The sequence below is a fragment of the Vipera berus genome, assembly GCF_964194415.1.
Source record: "Vipera berus genome assembly, chromosome: 3".
Lineage (NCBI taxonomy): Eukaryota > Metazoa > Chordata > Lepidosauria > Squamata > Viperidae > Vipera > Vipera berus.
This window is the reverse complement of record NC_138204.1, coordinates 96,297,388-96,317,893: the sequence shown is the minus strand read 5'-3', so window position 1 is coordinate 96,317,893 and position 20,506 is coordinate 96,297,388. Positions and strand designations below refer to the sequence as shown.

Here is a 20,506-nt window from a genome sequence, read left to right as displayed (position 1 = left end):
ATTTTGATAAGATAATTAAAGTTTAGATTAGAAATTCTATGTTAAAATAGGATAAAATAATTAGAGATCTATGTAAAAGAATTTTTCTCTCTCTTTGTCCCTCCCTTTTCATTTTGTCTTTCAACTATTATCAGTCATGAACAAAACTGCCTAACACAAACAAACCTCTTTAAAGCAAGACAATGTTACGTGTGTAAAAGGAAGAAGAAAAATTTTTTAGTCTCCTTCTTCCAAATTTCCTCATACTGAAGATCTCAATTAGTAGAAGACCACGTTCAGGCAACTTCTCTTAAAATGTCACCTTATATCTTCTTTTTCAACACTGACTAATCAGGGCAGATGTGATTAAGTCAAAAGAGAACAGTCTGCCTCCATGTATAAAATGCCTATTTAAAAAACAGTAATTTTAGTTCCCTAGAGATTCAAGTATTCCTATCATTCAAAAAACAAAAACAAAACAAAAATCCTATGGGATTGTTGGGAAACATGTCTTTTTGTAATTTTTGTTCAAGGAATCATTGATTGATTGATGATGATGATTAGAGTGCACTGTGTTCTCAGCTGTGAAATACTAAGAAAAAGGAAATCTGAACTCAAGTAAATTAAAATCTGAATTTTTACAAGTTCTTTTCAATCATGCCATTGACCAAAAAGGTGTCTGTTATGAAATGTAGCTTAGGGAAAGCAGAATTTCAGCAGCAAGTTTACACAAAATGAGGCAAAATGAGGACAACATTTGTAAATGGTGGAAGATTTTGTACAATTTTCCATTATTAGGCAGTTTGTCCCTGAGAGAGTTACTTTATTTATTTATTTATTTATTTATTTATTTATTTATTTATTTATTTATTTATTTATTTATTTATTTGATTTATATACCGCCCTTCTCCTGAAGGACTCAGGGCGGTGTACAGGGCAATAAAAATAAGAATACATTAGTTAAAATAATATTAAAACCCAAATCCATCAGGCCAGGCCGGCTTGTTCGAATAGATAAGTTTTTAGATCACGCCGGAAGGAGCGAAGGTTGGGGGCCATCCGGAGTTCAGCCGGTAAGCGGTTCCAAAGGATTGGTGCACCCACCGAGAATGCTCTCCCCCTGGGGGTCACCAGCCAACATTCTCTGACCGGTGGTACCCTGAGGAGGCCCTCTCTGTGGGAACGTACAGGACGGAGGGAAGTTGACGCCGGCAGTAGGTGCTCCCGTAGGTAATCCGGACCCTTGCCATGTAGGGCTTTGTATGTCATCACCAGCACCTTGAATTTCACCTGGAAGGCAACTGGAAGCCAGTGCAGCTCACGGAGCAGAGGTGTAATATGGGAGTATCGGGAGACCCCCAAAAGAACTCGCGCGGCCGCATTCTGTACCAGCTGAAGCTTCTGAGTAGTTCTCAAGGGCAGCCCCATGTAAGGAGCATTGCAGTAGTCTAGATGAGATGTCACAAGTGCATGGGTGACTGTATGCAAGGCATCCAGGTCCAGATAGGGTCACAACTGGCGCACCAGACGAACCTGGGCGAAGGCCCCTCTAGTCACAGCTCTTATATGATCTTCTAAGGAGAGTTGTGAATCTAAGAGGACACCCAAATTGCGAGCCTTATCTACTGGGGGTAATAACTCACCCCCAATATTAAGAGATGGAATAATATGAATTTCCTGACATGCCGGTATGTACAGCCATTCAGTCTTGTCCGGGTTGAGTTGAAGCCTGTTCCCATCCAGACCCGGACCGCTTCCAGGCAATGGGACATCACGTCGAGGGCATCACTGGGGTGGTTTGGGGTCGAGATGAAAAGCTGTGTATCATCAGCATACTGATGATATCCCACTCCAAAACCACGGATGATCTCACCCAGCGGCTTCATATAGATGTTAAACAGGAGAGGTGAGAGGACCGACCCCTGAGAAACTCCATAAATGAGAGGTCTCGGGGTTGATCTCTGTCCACCTGCTAACACCGACTGTGAATGTTCCAGAAGGTAGGAGGAGAACCACTGAAGAACAGTGCTTCCCACTCCCAATCTCCTGAGACGCCGCAGTAAGATACCATGGTCGATGGTATCAAAAGCCGCTGAGAGGTCTAATAGGACCAGGACAGAGGAATAACCCCTGTCCCGAGCTCGCCAGAGATCATTCATCAGAGCGACCAATGCCGTCTCCGTGCTGTGTCCGGGCCTGAAACCCGATTGGTACGGGTCTAGATAATCAGTATCTTCAAGGAACAGAGGAAGCTGATGCGCCACTACGCTCTCAACAACCTTCGCAAGAAAGCTAAGGTTGGAGACCGGGCGAAAGTTGTTTAAAACAGCTGGGTCCAGGGAAGGCTTTTTGAGGAGGGGTCTCACCACCGCTTCTTTCAAGGCTGTGGGGAAACTGCCCTCTTTCTTTTTTTTTTTATTGAAAAGTTTTAACATACAATTTTTCCCTTAAAAAAATCCCCCCTCCCCCTCCCTTCTCCCTCCCCCCCTTCCTCTCCCCCCTCCCCCCCTCCCCCCCGACTTCCCAGAGCTAAATACAAGGTATATATATAAAAAAAACAATCATAAACAACCATATACTAACAACCATAAACTCTAAAATCTATCACTCTCTAGCTTATATAGGATAAAACAAACCTTAGTAATATTAAATATATATATAAAAAAACTAAGATAGAAAAAGAAAAAAAGAAAGAAGACTTATTCAAATACTACATGAAACTTCTTAACCCTATACTTATTCTAGATAAACTCAATCCATTTTCTCCCTTCCATAATATAGCGTTCTTGCAAGTAATCTTTCAAATAGGCCGAAATCTTCGCCATTTCAACCAGGTCGGAAACCTTTAAAGTCCACTCTTCTATGGTCGGCAGTTCCTCTTTCTTCCAGTACTGACCTATCAAAAGTCTTGCTGCCGTAATTAAATTCAACATCAACTTAGTGTCCACAACTGTAGCATCTGTAATTATTCCCAACAAAAAAAAAAGTTGCGGACAAAACTTTAACCTCCGTTTAAAAATCTTCTGTATGTTCCACCAGACTTTTATCCAAAAAACCTTAACCTTTTTACAAGTCCACCATATATGAAAATATATTACGTCTTCATCACCGCACCTCCAACAATTAGGCTAATAATTCAGATACATACTTAGTTTTTTAAGATCTAAATGCCATCTATAAAAACATTTTGTAAAAATTCTCTCTTAGATTTCAAGCTTGTGTAAATTTTACATTCCTCACCCCAATCTTTTCCCACCTCCCACTGCTTGGCTGTAAGTACGTTGTGAAAGTTCCATAGACTTCTGCTGATCTTGTTCTTTTATCTTTTTTGATCGTTTTAAAGCAGCACGCGTCACCCTCTGTTCTCTGGGATCATCCAAAGAAGTTGTAACTGCCCTCTTTCAATGAAGCAGTTATCACTGCATGGATCCAGCCTCGTGTCCCATCCCGAGCCGCATAAACCAGCCAGGAGGGGCACAGGTCCAATAAGGATGTAGTGGAGCTCAGCTTCCTCATGATCTTGTCTACCTCGTCCAGAGTCACAGGATCGAACTCTTCCCAGATAACATCAACAAGACTGTCCATGTTCTCATCGTCAGATTCTGCCCAGTCGGAATCCAGACTGGTCCGGATCCAAGCGATTTTGTCCAGCAGATGTTGGCTAAATTCCTCGGCATGACCCTGTAAGGGATCCTCCTTCACCTCTTGATTAAGGAGGGAGCGGGTCACCCTAAACAGGGCGGTCGGGCGATTATCTGTGGACGCGATAAGGGTAGCAAAGTAATTAGACCTTGCCCTCCTCAACACCGCGAGATAAGACCTCGTAAAGGACGTTAGTCGCAATCGGTTGGATTTGGATCGGCTGGATCTCCAACAGCTCTCTAGGCCCCGTCTCCAACGTTTCATCTCCCGGAGCTCCGTAGAAAACCATGGAGCCCACTGGGATCTGCACCGGGTCAGGGGCTGCATGGGTACAACTCGGTCAAGTGCTTCTGTGGCTGCCTTTTCCCAGGCTTCCACCATGGCATCGGCCGAGCTATGAGCAAAGGAGACAGGTGGGGGCCCAAGCGCTGTTTGGAACCACCCAGGGTCCATTAGCCGTCTGGGGCGGTACCATTTCATTGGTTCAGTAACCCCACGACGGGGAGTGGCAAAGCGGAAGGTCAGCCGCAGGAGATGATGATCTGTCCATGACAGGGGTGTAACAATTGGGGAACCCCCACCCAGATCATCTAACCACTGTCCAGATAGGAAAATCAAATCGAGCATGTGACCTCCTACATGAGTCAGGCCCTGGATTACCTGCGTCAGGTCCATGGCCGTCATGGAAGCCATGAACTCCCGAGCCAACTCAGATGATCCCCCCAGGGATGGTAGGTTGAAGTCACCCAAGATCATAATTTTGGGGAACTCAACCACCAGTCCCGAGAGGATGACAAGAAGCTCGGGCAGGGCTGCTGCTACGTGACTAGGTGAAAGGTACACTAGCAGCAAGCCCAACTGAGCCTTAGGGCCACAACTTAGGAGGAGAGACTCACACCCGGCTATTTGGACAACAGTGGCCTCCCACGGATATAGGTTCTCCCTCACCGCTACCGCCACTCCCCCACCTCTTCCCTGAGCCCGAGGCCTGTGTAGCACCCGGAAACCTGGTGGGCAAAGATCCACCAAAGGGACACCACCCTCTGGTCCTAACCAGGTCTCCATAATGCAAGCCACATCCGCATATTCTCCCTCAACCAAATCTCAGATGAGAGGAGCTTTATTGACTATGGATCTGGCGTTAAGATATACAAGCCTGAGCTCAGGTGGTTGTTTATCTTCGCTCCCGGAACCACAGGCCGAAACCAGAGGGTCGGAGCGCATCACCACTTGAAGATAGCGGGGACGCACTCCCGGATGTTGATGCGGCCCTCTGTTTGTATCTTTATCTTGCTTCAGAATACTACATCTTTTAATTCCATTACAAGGCAGTAAAATATCTTCTGACACTAACATACTAACATAACAGCTCTGATGTCATCAAATTTATTCCATTCCCAAAGTACAATATTTATCTATAAAGAATACATCTATAAAGAATTATAGATATTACTTATACCTCTACATGTTGGTGTTGGTGACCAATGACCATTTTGACAAGTCACTCTGGAAGAACCTTCCATTGTATAGAGATTTTGGCACTGATAAGTTACACTTTCAGACTGGAAATAGGTTGCCTTGGGTGAGTCCACAATGTCTCCATTCTCCACAGGAGGTGGGCGTCCACATTTCCCCCCAATATCTATAATACATACAAAATCTATTGAGCATGATTACAAATATTATAGTTTATAATATAATATGCTCATGATTACAAATATTATAGTGATGCACACAAATAATCTTCTAAAATACATAAGAAATTACATTGCAAAAGTATACAAATTCTTATTTTTAAAAAGCAACAATGTCCTACAGCTTATTTAACTGATAGGCACAAAATGATTACCAGTGTGGTCCCTAGTGTTATCTTTCAACTTTATAACATATTGTGTCATTATTTTAGCAGACATGAAACAAACCATTGGAAGAACATTTGGCCAATGATTGAAAAGCTTTCTGGATCTCAGATTCTATTGGCTAGGGATTTCAGTGGAATATATATCACTTTACCAACCTTGCCCAAATGGCAATGATTGAGCCCCAAGGAATAGAAATATAGGTCTTCTTCTCAAGATGGTTAAGGGTAACCAGTGAGAAAAGGTGGATTTGTGCATCAAGATTGGTGAGGAATGCATTAAGGTACAAAAATGTAGGTTGAAGATAGTGCAAGTTATGCTCCACTGAATGATAATCATGAAATATCCAAAGATGGGTTTTGGGAAAACATGTGTAGCATTGAGAATGAATTCAATCTAGGGCAAAAAAATAAAAATAAAATAAAATTGGGGAGCATGAAAGAATGGGAGAAAATGAAAGATTACAGAAAAAGTGAGTGAATCATTCAGAATGAAGAAAAACAGTAATTATTTGGGGTTTAATGGTTAATGATAGAGCTTTATGCTTTGAATACATGTGTTAAGCATATATCTGTTCATTTCTTTGCTATATGTAGCAAAGAAATGAACCTACAAGCATCCTGGGATAGTTTATTAAAAATGTGAAAGACTTAATGAAGCTTAAGCGAGTTTTTGTTTTCGGGCAGCACATGTTTTGGTCTTCAGAAAAAATGCTGGACATAGAGCAAAGTAATATTAATAATAAGGTGAAAGTAATTCAACTGAAGACAAACCATAATTCCCCCAGACTACATTAGCAATTAGATTAATCTTAAGAATTACTAGAAAACCAACATGAAAAAGGTGCTAGTAACAGACTGAAAAAATATGATTCAAAAGTGAGTGGGATTACGTATGATACTAATAAACATGAAATATAATGTTAGTGAGCAGCTAAGTGCTTAGACAATGCTTAGTGTTGATCTGGAAAAGACTGTAAACAAGAAAAATATATAAGGAAACAGTTGTGGGAAAGAAAAATAAAGATGACAGCAAGACAATTTATAATGTGCTCAGAGAATTGCAAAACAAAAAAGTAGCCAAAGAGAATAGTTAAGAGTTGCTATTATTAAGAAGGGCAGAGAAAATGCAGCACAATTGGAGTAAGCTGAAAAGCCTGAACATGGAGCCTCCTGTAGACAGTATGGAGGGTTTGGGGGGGGGGGGTTCTGTTTGTTTTTTGTTTTTTTAAAAAAGGGATACAATTAGTTGGGATGAAACTGAAATGAGGGGATGCTGGAAAAAGCATGCATATATGATGCCACACATGAATATGCAAAGAATAGGGATAGACTGAAGGATGGAACTAAAAATATGGAAGAATGCTACCGATTTTAGCATCAAAGGTAAAGTTACAAAAAGACCATAAATGATGGAGAAAAAATGGTAGGGTAGGCAAATTAGATGGTGTATCAGGAGAAATTTTAAAATGTGTTTTCAGTGTGAAGTGGTTACAGTGCCTAGGGCTGGGGAACCCAAATTCAAGTTGACCATCAGCCAGAGTACTTCAAAGGATGACTTGGGACCACTCATGCTTTTTTAGCCTAACATACCCTCCAAGATGGGTTTCTGAGGACGAAAAATCGAGGACATGCGTGCTAGTCATTTCCAACTCTAGGGGCCGGTGCTCATCTCCATTTCAAAGCCGAAGAGCCAGTGTTTGTCCAAGGACGTCTCCGTGGTCATGTGGCTGGCATCACTAGACGCCAAAGGCTCACAGAACGCTGTTACCTTCCCACCATAGTGGTCCCTATTTTTCTACTTGCATTTTTACGTGCTTTTGAACTGCTAGGTTGGCAGAAGCTGGGACGAGTAACAGGCGCTCAATCTGCTATGCAGCACTCGGGATTCGACCTGCCAAACTGCCAACCTTCTGATCGACAAGCTTAGCGTCCTAACCCACTGAGCCACCATGTCCCTTATAAAAGTAGAAATTCAAAATTTTGCAGAAGAGGGGCAATGTTAATGAAAATATATTCTCCTTTCACAGTTCAACAGGGACATTACATTTTATAATTCTAGCAATAAAATATTGAAAAACCTTGACAGAATCTTTTCAAAATAATCTGAGACAGTGGAGTTAAAGCAAATTAATTTCCAATTCTATCTTTATTTTAACATAGTGAAGATCTGTACATAAATACCTGCACAACGTGGTGCTTGTGACCAACGTTTCTTCAAACATTTAATGAAAGAAGACCCAAGAAGAGCATAACGTGAGTTGCATCGATAGTGCACCTTCTCCTGAGGCAAATACATCTCCTTTATTGTACTAACAATTTGACCATTTTGAATTTGAGGGGGAGAAGAACATCTTACATCTAAAATGGTAATTAAAAAATGGTTTAGATAAAATGCATTGGTTTTCTCAAAGCAAGCGTCTCTAAACATGCTTCCACTTTTGAAACCAAAACCGATCATGCACATCATATGACACAGAAAATACAAGATGGCCATGCAGGCCTGAAGCTGCTTCCTTTTGAGGTGAAGGGAATGTGAGGCTACAGACAATGGAACCTCCTCTTCCTCCTACAGTGCCTGTTTCTATCCTTCTTGAAGAAATGACACTGTGTGCTTTCAATCATTACTATTGCTTTAGTTAATAAGCAGGCGAGACAGCGAGTTAACAATCTAACTTTTTTATTTAGAACCAGGCAAAGAACAAGGGAACAAGACATCTATTTATACTGACAGCTGCCGGCGGAATGACCAATCAGGGGTGAGTCTGTTCCCGCGCCGTAGTCTCCGCCAATCGGGGCCGTCCGGTTTTGACAGCTCGGAGCTGTCATCTGTAGCGCGTGTTGGACTGTCAATTGTTGGCGCTTGCGCGGTTTCGCCCGGCAGCTTTTGACAGCTGTCAAAAGCTGCCGCGGTTTTACCTCAGCCCTGTAACTTCTGTTTAATTCAATATAATAACAATTAGTAAATACACAACACCCCTTCCCCCTCCCTCTGATTGAGTTGATTTTCCCCAACTGTTTCTTTTTTGGGTTTCCCCATTCGTAGTCTTTTAGGTAGGTGGGAGGTTTCTTTAGTCTCTCGGAGCATCGGGGAGTTGTCTCGGTTGGATGTTCTGTTTCCCCTGGGGCTTCTCGGGTTGGCTCTGGGGGCAGGGGGTTTGGCTCTGCAGGTTCCGCGTTGATTGGGGCGGGGTGTTGAAATGGTATGTTCCGATCGGGGGAGCTTTGTCGTGCCAGTCTTTGTGGTGGTGCCTCTGTCAGCATTTCGTTGTCACCCCTTCCCCCTATGTTTTGAGGACTGCGGTGGCGGAGTTGGTCTATGTGTCTGCGGATATGTATATTTTGTCCAATGTCGATGATGTATGACAAGGGGCCTGTTTGTTCGATGACTACCCCTTGTGTCCATTTGTTCCCTCCCCCGTAGTTTCTAGCCCAGACAGCTTGCCCTGTGTTGAGAGTTCTCTGTTGGAGGGGTGGTTCTGGGTCTGGAGGGGATCTGTCTGGGTGGAGACGGTCTAGTCTGGTGGTTAATCTTTTGCCCCAGCGAAGCTCTGCTGGGGATTTCCCTGTAGTTGTGCATGGCGTGGTGTGTTGGGACAAGAGAAATTGTGCCAGTCTTTGGTGCCAGTTGCCGGAGATGATTTTGCGCAGTGCCTCCTTGGTTGATTTCACCATCACCTCTGCCAAGCCGTTCGTCGATGGGTGAAAGGGAGCCGTGGTGGTGTGCCTAATAGAGTTCGCCGTTGTGAAACTCTGGAATTCGTAGGAGGTAAATTGGGGGCCGTTATCGGAAACTATAACATCAGGGAGCCCATGTGTGGCGAATAATCCCCTTAAAACTTGTATTGTGGCTGAGGAAGTTGTGCTGGCTACTGGCGCCACCTCTAGCCATTTCGAAAAGCTGTCTACGACAATTAGGAACGATTGTCCCTGGAATGGACCTGCATAATCTATATGAATGCGAGACCAGGGTGTCTTTGTAGTTTCCCATCTATGTATGGGAGCCTGTGGCTGGGCGGCTCTGACTAGCTGGCAGGAGTAGCAGCCAGCTACGTGTGTTTCAATGTGTTTGTCTAAACCTGGCCACCAGACATAGCTTCTGGCCAGAGCCTTCATCTTGACGGTGCCCGGGTGCCCTTCGTGGAGGCTCTCTAGCACTTTGAGTCTGTGTTTGTCGGGAATGATTACCCTGCTGCCCCATAAGAGACATCCCTGATGGGTGGATAATTCCTTTTGTTTTAAGATGTAAGGTTGGAATTCTGGATCCTGGGGTGAGTATTGCCAGCCCGTCGTGACATAGCCTAGGACTCTGCCTAGGATTTTGTCTGCAGCGGTAGCTGCGGAGATATCTTTGACAGATAATGGGCATTCTGGCAGCTCTGAGATAGCCAGTATTCTTCCAGCTGGTGCTGGGTCTGGGTCAACTATTGGTTGGGGCAGTCTGCTCAGGCCATCTGCATGGCCCATGGTTTTCCCTGGCCTGTATTCTAATTTGTATGAATAGGCTGATAGAAAGGTAGACCATCTCAGGATGCGGGGAGATAATATTTGTGGTGTTAGCCTGTCTACTGTAAAAAGTCCTAACAGGGGCTTATGATCTGTAAAAATAGTAAATGGTCGGCCATACAGGTAATCATTAAATTTTTTTACGCTAGCTACTATAGCTAAAGCCTCTTTATCGATTTGAGAGTAATTACGCTCAGGTTTTGACAGCGTTCTGGAATAGAACGCTACAGGGGTCTGTGCTCCTTCTTTAGTTAAATGGCTTAGGACCGCTCCGATGCCGTACGGGGAGGCATCGCAGGCTAGACATAAGGGCAGCTGATCGTTAAACAGGGCTACCGTTGTGCTGCTAGAGAGTAAGTTTTTTAGTAGGTTAAAACTTTTATCATGCTCAGAGGTCCATGTCCAGGTTTTGCCCTTGTCTAATAATCTATGTAAGGGTTCTGCAATGGAGGCTTTATGCGGTAGGAAGGTGTGATAAAAGTTAACTAAACCTAGGAAAGCCTGCAGTTCTTGTTTGTTTTTGGGGGTTGGTGCTGTTTTAATAGCTTTAATTTTTGTGTCCGTGGGGTGAATTCCCTTAGCGTCTATTTTAAAACCTAAGAACTCTGTTGAGGGTACCCCGATGGAGCATTTGTCTCTTTTTAATTTGAGACCAGCCATCCTGAACCTTAGGAGCACCTTAGTTAGTTTGTCAGCTAGGTCTTTTTCTGATTCCCCTGCAATTAGGACGTCGTCAAAATATGGGCAGACCCCGGGAATCCCTTTAAGTGTTTTCTCCATGATTTCCTGGAAGATTCCCGGGGCTGCAGAGATGCCAAATTGAAGGCGGTTAATTTTGAATGCTCCCTTGTGGGTGACTATTGTTTGAGCCAAAGCGGTGTCAGGGGTGACAGGCAGCTGTAAATACGCCTGCGCCAAGTCTAACTTGGCAAATATGGCGCCTGACTTAATGGCCGCAAGGATGTCTTTGACAGCCGGGACCGGGTAGGCATGTGCATTTAATGCGAGGTTGAGGGTCGCCTTATAGTCGGCGCATAATCTTATTTGGCCGTTTGGCTTAACTGGGGTCACTATGGGTGTCTCCCACTCGGCCCCTTCTACCGGTTCGAGGACCCCTAAGTTTGTTAATCTGTCAAGCTCCGCTTCTATTTTTTCCCTCAAGGCGAAGGGAACCCTTCTGGCCTTGATTCTGACAGGCATCACATTTGGGTTCAGTTTAAGTGATACAGGCGGTCCCGTGTATTTTCCTAGTGAGCTGTCAAAGACGTCCGCGAATTGAAGGCAGACGGATTCCAATTTTGACAGCTGAATGGCGTTGACACCTGTCAACGCTATCCCTAGTGCCTCAAACCAGTCTAATCCTAGCAGGCTGATTCTGTTTTCTTGGGTCACAAGAATAGGGAGGGATCCTTTAAATTTCTTGAACTCTACGGGGACGGAAGCTTTTCCCCGGAGTTTAATGGGCGTTTTCTGGAAGTCAGCTAGGCGGAGTTTGGTGGGTCTAAGGGCGGGCCTTTTCCTACTTCGGTTACAAATGTCCCTGTAAGTCTGCCATGAGATTAGTGAGACGGAGGACCCGGAGTCCACTTCCATCTCACAGGGAATTCCCTGAATCCGAACGTCCACCTTGATTTTGGGCTTAAGAGTGCTGTGGACCGTATGTTTCTCTGCCCTCCCCCTTACATTAAGCACTAGGGTTCTAGGACCGTGCCTGGCTCTGAGTGTGTGTGGGGTCATACCTTCGGCTGTCACCTCCAGATCATGCAGGTTTTCCCGGCTCCGGCTGCGGCACACGGCTTTGAGGTGGCCTGTCTTCCCGCACCCATGGCATTTGGCACTGCGGAACCGGCACGTTGCTCTAGGGTGGCTTCCGCCGCAGCTGGCACACTTCGCCCTGTTTGTCGGGAAGTTAGGGCCCCTCTGGTTGCTGGCAGGCCCCCCACTGTAGTTGCGTTGCAGCCTCAGTTTCTCGAACCGCCGTTGTACTGCATCTATGTCTGTGGGGCCGTCGTCGTCTTCGGAACCGCTGAACCTGCCGTCTTCCTGGTGCACGGACCCCCTGGGTCCGCTGTCAGGTACCCGTCGGTCGTCTCCGTGGCAGTCTTCGTATGCGATGACTTCTCTAGCCACATCGGTCATTGTCATTTCAGGCTTGGCGATCAGCTTCTTCCTCAGCCGTTCGTCCTTGAGCCCTATGACAATCTGGTCCCGGATTCGGTCTTCTAAATCCGGGAACCGGCACCGACGTGCGGCGTGCCTGACCCGGGTTATAAAGTCATTTGCTGGCTCGTCAGGGAGCTGGAGTTTCCGAGCGAAATTCACTCTCCAGTAGAGTTCTGACTTGAGGGGCATAAAGTATTTACTCAGCCCCTCGGTGAGGTCTGCGTAGGAGATCGTGGCGACCGGCTCCGGGGTGAAGATCCCCACAGCGGCATCGTAAACGGCGGGGCCACTGAGCCAGAGGAGGGCGGCTGCCTTGGCCCGGTCATCCGTGATCTTCTTGACTACCAGGTATCCTTCTACCTGGCCCAGATGAGATTCCCAGCCTTCAGGGTGGCGGGTATCGAATTCTCGGATGTGGCCGTGGTTCGTCATGCTGTCTGTGCTTGTGGGTGCCTCTGCTTGCGTTGAGTGAAAGTTCGGTTTTCCAGTGACTTCAGCAAGTGACCAGCTCGGCTAAGGGGAAAAATCTCTTCTCCCCTTAGGTAGTGACTTCAGCTTAGGCAAGCAGGCATCCCACCTTCGTCACCAGTGCTTTAGTTAATAAGCAGGCGAGACAGCGAGTTAACAATCTAACTTTTTTATTTAGAACCAGGCAAAGAACAAGGGAACAAGACATCTATTTATACTGACAGCTGCCGGCGGAATGACCAATCAGGGGTGAGTCTGTTCCCGCGCCGTAGTCTCCGCCAATCGGGGCCGTCCGGTTTTGACAGCTCGGAGCTGTCATCTGTAGCGCGTGTTGGACTGTCAATTGTTGGCGCTTGTGCGGTTTCGCCCGGCAGCTTTTGACAGCTGTCAAAAGCTGCCGCGGTTTTACCTCAGCCCTGTAACTTCTGTTTAATTCAATATAATAACAATTAGTAAATACACAACAACTATCATAATACTGTATCTGATCAGCCTTACACTAATGGTGGTGGTGTGTTTGGGTAAATAATTTTCTCTGAAATTTCTTTTGTAAGATGAGTGTCAACCTGGGGGTTGGGGGAACCTGTATAAAATCTCTTCACTAATTTTGTTTGTAAAAGCTAAAGAAGAATACAGTGTTGGTGCATAATTGGTAACTGTGTATTAGAGCAATTCTGAAAGGTTGTATTGAAAACTGGATTATCCTGCAAGAAATTTAATCAGATAAATCCCTCTATGAACTACATGCAGAGAAGAAGTTGTCTAATAAACCTCTGCATGATGAACTATTCTGGCCTTTCCCTTTCCAATCAGTCTCTCACTAAACTGGATATCAAAGTAATGGAGGCAACTGTGATCATCTAGGCTGTGTGGAAGATGGTCTTTGCTTGTGCTTGGAAACCCTCAGATCTGGATGAGAGAGAACAGACTGATATATACTGTAGGTTGTTAAGCCCATTTTGTTGCTTTACTGTTTCTGCAGTTGATTATATTGAGAATATTATATTTGGTTTATACATAAGCAGCTAAGAATCTCTAGATTGTATATAAGTGGTGGAAAAATAAACAAACTTTATCATTCTAGGCGGGCAAGGCAGCCACGGGTGCTACTTCCAGACACAAAAGTTGCACTAATCTAAAATCTCTCCTTCATGCTGGGTCTCCCTGACTTCACATAGACTGGATGTCAGGCTGACCCCCTGATTAGGAAATGCTGAAGCAGAAGGAACGCTACCAAGAGTGTTGAGCTGCATTTCCTCTTGAACAGACATTTCCCATTGGAGGAACTTCAACTTCACCCCATCTCCCAGCTTTCAGTGTCTCCACCTTCTAGAGCTCAAGATACCAGCTACTATTGGCAAGGGTCTCCCTATCCTTTGTAATTAATCTGAAGAGTAGTCTTGCAAATCCTCTGCAAAGTGGAAACTTAATTTCCCCCCCCCCTGATTATTTAAAGGCTATATTTTGCTTCTTCTTAGTGGCCAACTGGGAGGAACATTGACCTTCTTGGAGAGCAGATAAGGAAATTTGTGGGATTTAGAAATGATTGATTTTGTCAAATGATGGCAACTGAAGCATAAAGGATAGTTTGGCTAAAAAAGAAAAATATATATAGAATGTTTAATATTTATAAATATTTAGGATTTTCATGTGCTAGCTTCATTTATTAATACAATCATTATTAGAAACCTTCCTTTGCCAAGTTCTTTTCTTTGAACCACAGTAGATTACAGAAAACATTTTTTGGCACAAAAAGCAATTCCTCATTACAGCATCTGATGTTTCTGGATCTTCTGTAGCCCTTTTAAATGTTCCCTGACTATTAGTCCAGCTTAGATCATGAGTCAGGTCAATAACACCAACAAAAAAAGTAAAGAGAGGAGAAAGGTAGTGGCCTATTCTTCAACTTATAAGTCTATACTTTGGTAAACGATGTCAGGATATGGGAAAATATAATAATCATGATGGTTACGAGTATTAAAATATTTATATATATATATATATACCTCTGCGATAACACTGAAATGTAATACTTTATTGTGCTATATGTCCTTTTGCTGGTCAGCTTTATTTAAAAAAAAACAATTACCTTGAGAACTTGGAAAAAAAACCTGTTCCTTTACAGTGAAAGAACCAGACAAATGGCCAAAGATAGTAGCATGTTTTGTTAATGTACTTCTTAATTACATTTGTAACTAGTTTTTTTTTGCATTGATTTCGTCCTATTTTATTCTATTTTACTTGAATCTCTTTTATCCTCCAGCTGTAGACCTGCATTTCTATCACTTTTAGTGAAGATTGGTATTTTTTAAAATCATCTCTGCCATGGGGAAAAGGAAGAAAAGGCAGCATTCACATTTTGCTTTGTAGATTTCACTCAAGCTTATCAAACAGTTGAAAGTTGACAGATTCCTAAAAAAACAAACAATCCTTTGCTGTAATAAACAAATGTCTCCCACATTTTCTCAAGCAGAAATGCCCCCCTGGAATGGGATTTACAAACTGAGATAGAGAGCTCCCAACTTTTAGACATTTCTCCCTTTATCCCCGAGAATGCTGAGGAAACTGTGATTCCAAAGCAGAAAGTGATAGTGAAAATATGGATTTTAATTTAGAACCAAAAAAAGAGAGTAAAGAACATGTTAAGAGATCAAAGCCGATAGCCAGACAAGCATCAAAAGCAAATTCTACTCCCAGGAAGAACTGGATGAAAGTCATGGCATGCAAATCATAGCCATTACTTACAGCCAAATCAGATCACTCTACAAATTCAAAATAATAGAGTAAATAGAGGAAAATGGGGATCCAAAAATGCAGCCATACTCTTTCTCAATCAGCTTCTATACTGTGAAAGGCAATTGATTGATTTGAAAAAGATCAAATGGGTCCCACCCAGGAGAAACTCTAAATTCATCCCTCTTATTTTTCAAATATCCTTCTGTTGCCAACAAGCTGTTCAAAAAGAACTTCATGTAGATGTTTAAAGGGAGTGAAAAGATTACAGAGTCCTGTAGAATATCACAACAGAATGGCCATGGGATGGGTCTTTCACTCCCTTTTAACACTGATTGGGACCACCCTTGGAGAAAGAAGCTGTAGATGGCCCAAAAAATATCATAGTCTATGATATCAAAAGCTGCTGATAAATCAGGAAGAGCGAGAATGGTCACATTACCCCCATCGTGCTCTAACCAGAGATCATCAACAAATGCAACCAGTGCTGTCTTTGTCCCATAATCAAGTCTGAATTCTGAATGAAAAAGGTCCAGATAATCTGTTTCATCCAGAACCCTCTGAAGATACCAGGCAATCATCATTTCCATCACCTTTCCTAAGAAGGGAAGGTGGGAAACAGGACGAAAACTGTCCAAATAGATGCTATCAAGAGATTTCTTTTAAGGAGAAGGTGAACCAGGACCTCTTTAGAAAGTCCCTGAAGTGATGAATTAATGAGCCCACCTATTAGTCACTACCTTGGATGCATCCACCATCCTGTATGGAAAAGGATCTGACAGGTGGTAGCACTGACAGCATGAAGGAGTATGTCCATTTCCTCCAGATCCAACAGGATCACCCTGTTCCCAGATCATCGAGCAAGACCTCACACCAGGCATCTCACATGGACTTGCACCACAGATGGGATCTAACTGGGAGTGAATCCAAGTGACTTTTTCCATCAAATGTTGAACAATTCTTCTCTGCATGGCCATCTAGCTGATCACCCAATATCTCCTGATCAGGGCCATTGGGTGACATTCTGCAGATGCAATAAGAGCTGTTTTCCCACTCTTACCACAATGAGATAGATCTTAATAGCAGTTCTAAGTTGTCTACAGGGATGCAGTGGCTCAGTGTGTTAGGACGCTGAGCTCGTAGTTCAGAAGGTTGGCAGTTTGGCAGGTCGAATCCCGAGTGCCGCATAGCAGAGTGAGCGCCTGTTACTCGTCCCAGCTTCTGCCAACGTAGCAGTTCGAAAACACGTAAAAATGCAAGTAGAAAAATAGGGACCACTACGGTGGGAAGGTAACAGCGTTCCGTGCGCCTTTGGCGTCTAGTCATGCCGGCCACATGACCACGGAGACGTCCTCGGACAAGCGCTGGCTCTTCTGCTTTGAAACGGAGATGAGCACCAGCCCCTAGAGTCGGAAACAACTAGCACGCATGTGCGGGGGAACCTTTACCTTTACCTTTACTAAGTTGTCTACAGTTGGAGTCATCCTTCATTGCCCTCTAGATGTCTCTTAACTCTTTTCAAGACCCGTAAGTCCTTTCTCAAATAATTTTTAACCATTTCTGCTGTTATTAGTACTTCCATTTGGTTTTTTTTATTAAATTTTACTAACTTCTTTTCATATTTAAATTCAAGTAGATTTTTTTATTACAGTCTTTTTAAGTTTTCTGTTGACCTTTCTAAAACTGGATGGTTTTCTTTTTTGATTGGTTTTCTACTTTCAGAATTTTTATTGCCATTTATACTTTGGTAGAATCACCTGGTCTGATTGAGATTAATAATTTGCTTAAATGGATGATTTGTGCCTCATAACATTCCATTTTTCTAGCTATTTCTGTTACTTGTTGCTTTATGATTTCCAAAACATCTTAAACTTTTCTGGTGTTAAAGCAATATTATTTTAATAGGTTTGTTATGAGCCTTATATTGTCAATTTTTGTTCTTTTATTGTTTTTAAAAAAATAGTTGCATTTTATCTTACTTTTTTTACCTGGTGTTCAGGCTGATCTTGCACTTTTGGACTGAATATGATTTTCCTTTTGGTTTTCTAATTTTGATACCCAGTTCTGCTTAACTACAGTGGCTGTACTGTAGGAAAACTGATTGGTTCATAGTTGTTGTTTTAAATCTTGCAAACACTTTATTCACATTTTTCATTGTAGATGCCCGGTCTCTTTTGGACACTACTTTCTATGCTTGCAGTCTTTGTATTTCTACTGGTAATTTGTCATATGCCATGATTTTCTCCTGAAGACTGAGCTAGTGTGCAATTTGGGGCTTCTTCTAAACTCACAGATCCTGCTTGAGGACATCAGGCATCTGTGGCTGGGGAGGGGGTGGGGTTGCACAGATTCATCTTATATGCAAAATGCACAACTACCTGGACTGGGAGATCTTGCTCATGGTCATTCATGTTTTGGTCACTTCCTAATTAGATTACTGCAATGTGCTCTATATGGGACTGCCCTTGAAGACTATCTGAAAGTTACAATTGGTCCAGAATCTTTTCAAGGTGAAGGGATGGAAATGCAATTGTACTATCTTGTCTATTCTGTCCTGATAGCATATCCTCCTGTCATGTCTCCTGTATCTTTCTGCAACTAAATAAGCGCTATGTGCAAATTCTGCTAAAATGTTCTGGGTGAGATATATCCCTTAGTCAAGCGGTCCCCAACCTTTATGGCTTGGTGGCCTGTCAGGGGATAGAGAGGACCGGCCCACTGCTCATGCAAGTTGAGCTATGCATGTGTGCTGGCCTGCCACTCATGGAAGTCAAGCTGTGTGTGTGTGTGTGTGTGTGTGTGTGTGTGTGTGTGTGTGTGTGTGTGTACTCCAACCGATTGCTTATGAAAGTTGAGCTGGGGCATGCATGTGCCATCCTGCCACTCATGCAACATCAGCAGCGACTCACACGGCCTGGTTCCAAACAGGCCACAGCATGATAGTGGGCCATGGCTGGGGGTTGGGAACCCCTGCCTTAGTCAAAAATAATTGAAAATTACATAAAAAATGTTTAAAAGTATGCTTCTGCAGAGTTAAATATCTCAGCCCTTCTATAATCATAGTAATACATGCAAATTGTACTTACTGACACATTTTGGTGGAGGTGACCATCCATTTTTTGTGCATTCAACTACCTTTTCTCCATTATCTCGTTCAAAAGTAAATCCACTGTCACACTGAATTCGAATTAGATCTTCATCATGGTATATAGTTCTTTGAGGTCGGAAAGAGCCATTTGATATTCTTGGAGAATGGCATGTAATTTCTTGGGAAAATAAATAATATCTTATATTGAAAAAAGAAAAGCTTGCATTCATATCAGATTGTTAGCATATAAAAAATAGTATTATTATTTTTAAAATATACATAGCACCATGAGACCATTTTAATCAGTATTCATGCCTACTGAATGGGCATTAAACAATATAATATTGCCAATTAGTATCTAAAATGTACTGTGAAATCAGCTCATGGCTACCATTTATTTGGAGGTAAAAGGTAAAGGTTCCCCCGCACTTGCGTGCTAGTCGTTTCTGACTCTAGGGGCCGGTGCTCATCTCTGTTTCAAAGCTGAAAAGCCAGCGCTTGTCCGAGGACGTCTCCATGGTCATGTGGCCGGCACACAGAATGCTGTTACCTTCCCACCGTAGTGGTCCCTATTTTTATACTTGCATTTTTACGTGTTTTCGAATTGCTAGGTTGACAGAAGCTGGGACGAATAACAGGCACTCACTTTGTTATGCAGTACTCAGGATTCAACCCGCTAAACTGCTGATCTTCTGATCAACAAGTTCAGCGTCCTAACCCACTGAGCCACTGTGTCCCTTCATTTATTTGGAAGATCATAAATAAATTCAGCAAGTTGCTATAATTATTCATCTGCTTCACTTTGGTTTTGAATTGAAATATAAAGCAACAATTTGATAATCCCATTCTTGCTATTCAGTCATTCTGTTGATCCCAGTAGCTTTTTCAACTACCTGCAAGATTGTAAAAATTGGGGGCTCCACATTGTAGTAGTTCCGCTCCCATTTGAGGTTACGGTTAATTGTGACAGGGAAAAGAGGTCAGGCCTTCAAATGCAGTAATGGAGACTGCAGGGCTTGTTCCTTTTCCCATTCCTGTTCAAATTCTACCCAGAATTAGGAGTGGTCATGTATCCATGATGACAATTTTGAGGTGGAGGATCACCAACAACAATATAGATGGACTCAATCACTGTGGTGAATGATGCATTGCTGGAAGATCTGAAGGACAGATTGGGACAGATTTCCTAGAGTTGATATCAACTTCTTAGCATGTAATTTTACAATTAATTAGCTCTTCCTGGAATTGCCCTGGGGATATCATCAAAACATTGGCTGGTCTAGAATTCAATATCCTGTATGCTCAGTGTATACTCTTAGTTCTGCTCTGATTCATCACTTCTGCAGGAGCTGCACTGGCTACCAATGTACTGTACCTCTGAGTGTAATCCAAGGTTCTCGACACGACTTTTAAAGTTGGCTATAGCTCAAGTATGGTGCATACAGTATATGACATTGACTTTTCCAAATAGCCATGGTTTGTCTAACATGGATGGCAAGATAGCATTTTCTAAGAGTCACCAGCTTTCAGGTTAGTCAGGGAGTGATATCAGAACTTCTCTTTGCAGTTCCCCTCCTTGGGAACAGGTGGCCTATGTAAAAGATGTCAGTCACTGGCCTGGCTTTTTTGAAGATAGTAGTGAGTGTAGAACCACAAGGATTTTGTGTCTATATATGCACATTTTTATTATGATTTATTCTTAGTCATGATATTATTGAATTTTAATTTTTTTATTGTTTTATTGCTATTTTAAACTGTAAACTACCTAGAATCCACAAGGATCAATATGGCACAGAAATGGCAGGTATGCATAAACAAACATCTCCATGAAGTCCTTTTAACACCTGTGGTGGAACTGCTGGTTCCGAGAGAAGCTGAACTGCCAGAATTCTTAAATGTCCCTCACTAGACCAGGGCTTTTCAACTGGTGGTACACGTACTACTGGTAGTATGTGAGCACCTGGCTGGTGGTACACAGTGTCGCCTTCCTCCCCCCCGCCCCCTCCGCTCCTTCCCAGCTCACTTGCTTTGGGGGAAGGTGGCAGCAATGGTTGTGTCAAGCCCCATGG

The 20,506-nt window shown here is 43.2% G+C and overlaps 1 protein-coding gene across 2 annotated transcripts in view; it reads right to left on the bottom strand.

The window, feature by feature from the left end:
* The window catches only part of LOC308667065 (complement factor H-related protein 1-like), a 122,341-nt gene that overhangs the window by 75,961 nt on the left and 25,874 nt on the right, over positions 1–20,506 (bottom strand). For both annotated transcript variants that reach the window (XM_081326142.1, XM_081326141.1), the window contains exons 6-7: positions 18,436–18,615; positions 5,081–5,263 (exon numbers count right to left, since the gene is read on the bottom strand). In XM_081326142.1, the coding sequence (XP_081182268.1) occupies positions 5,081–5,263; positions 18,436–18,615 (363 nt within the window). The remainder of the gene's footprint in view (positions 1–5,080; positions 5,264–18,435; positions 18,616–20,506) is intronic.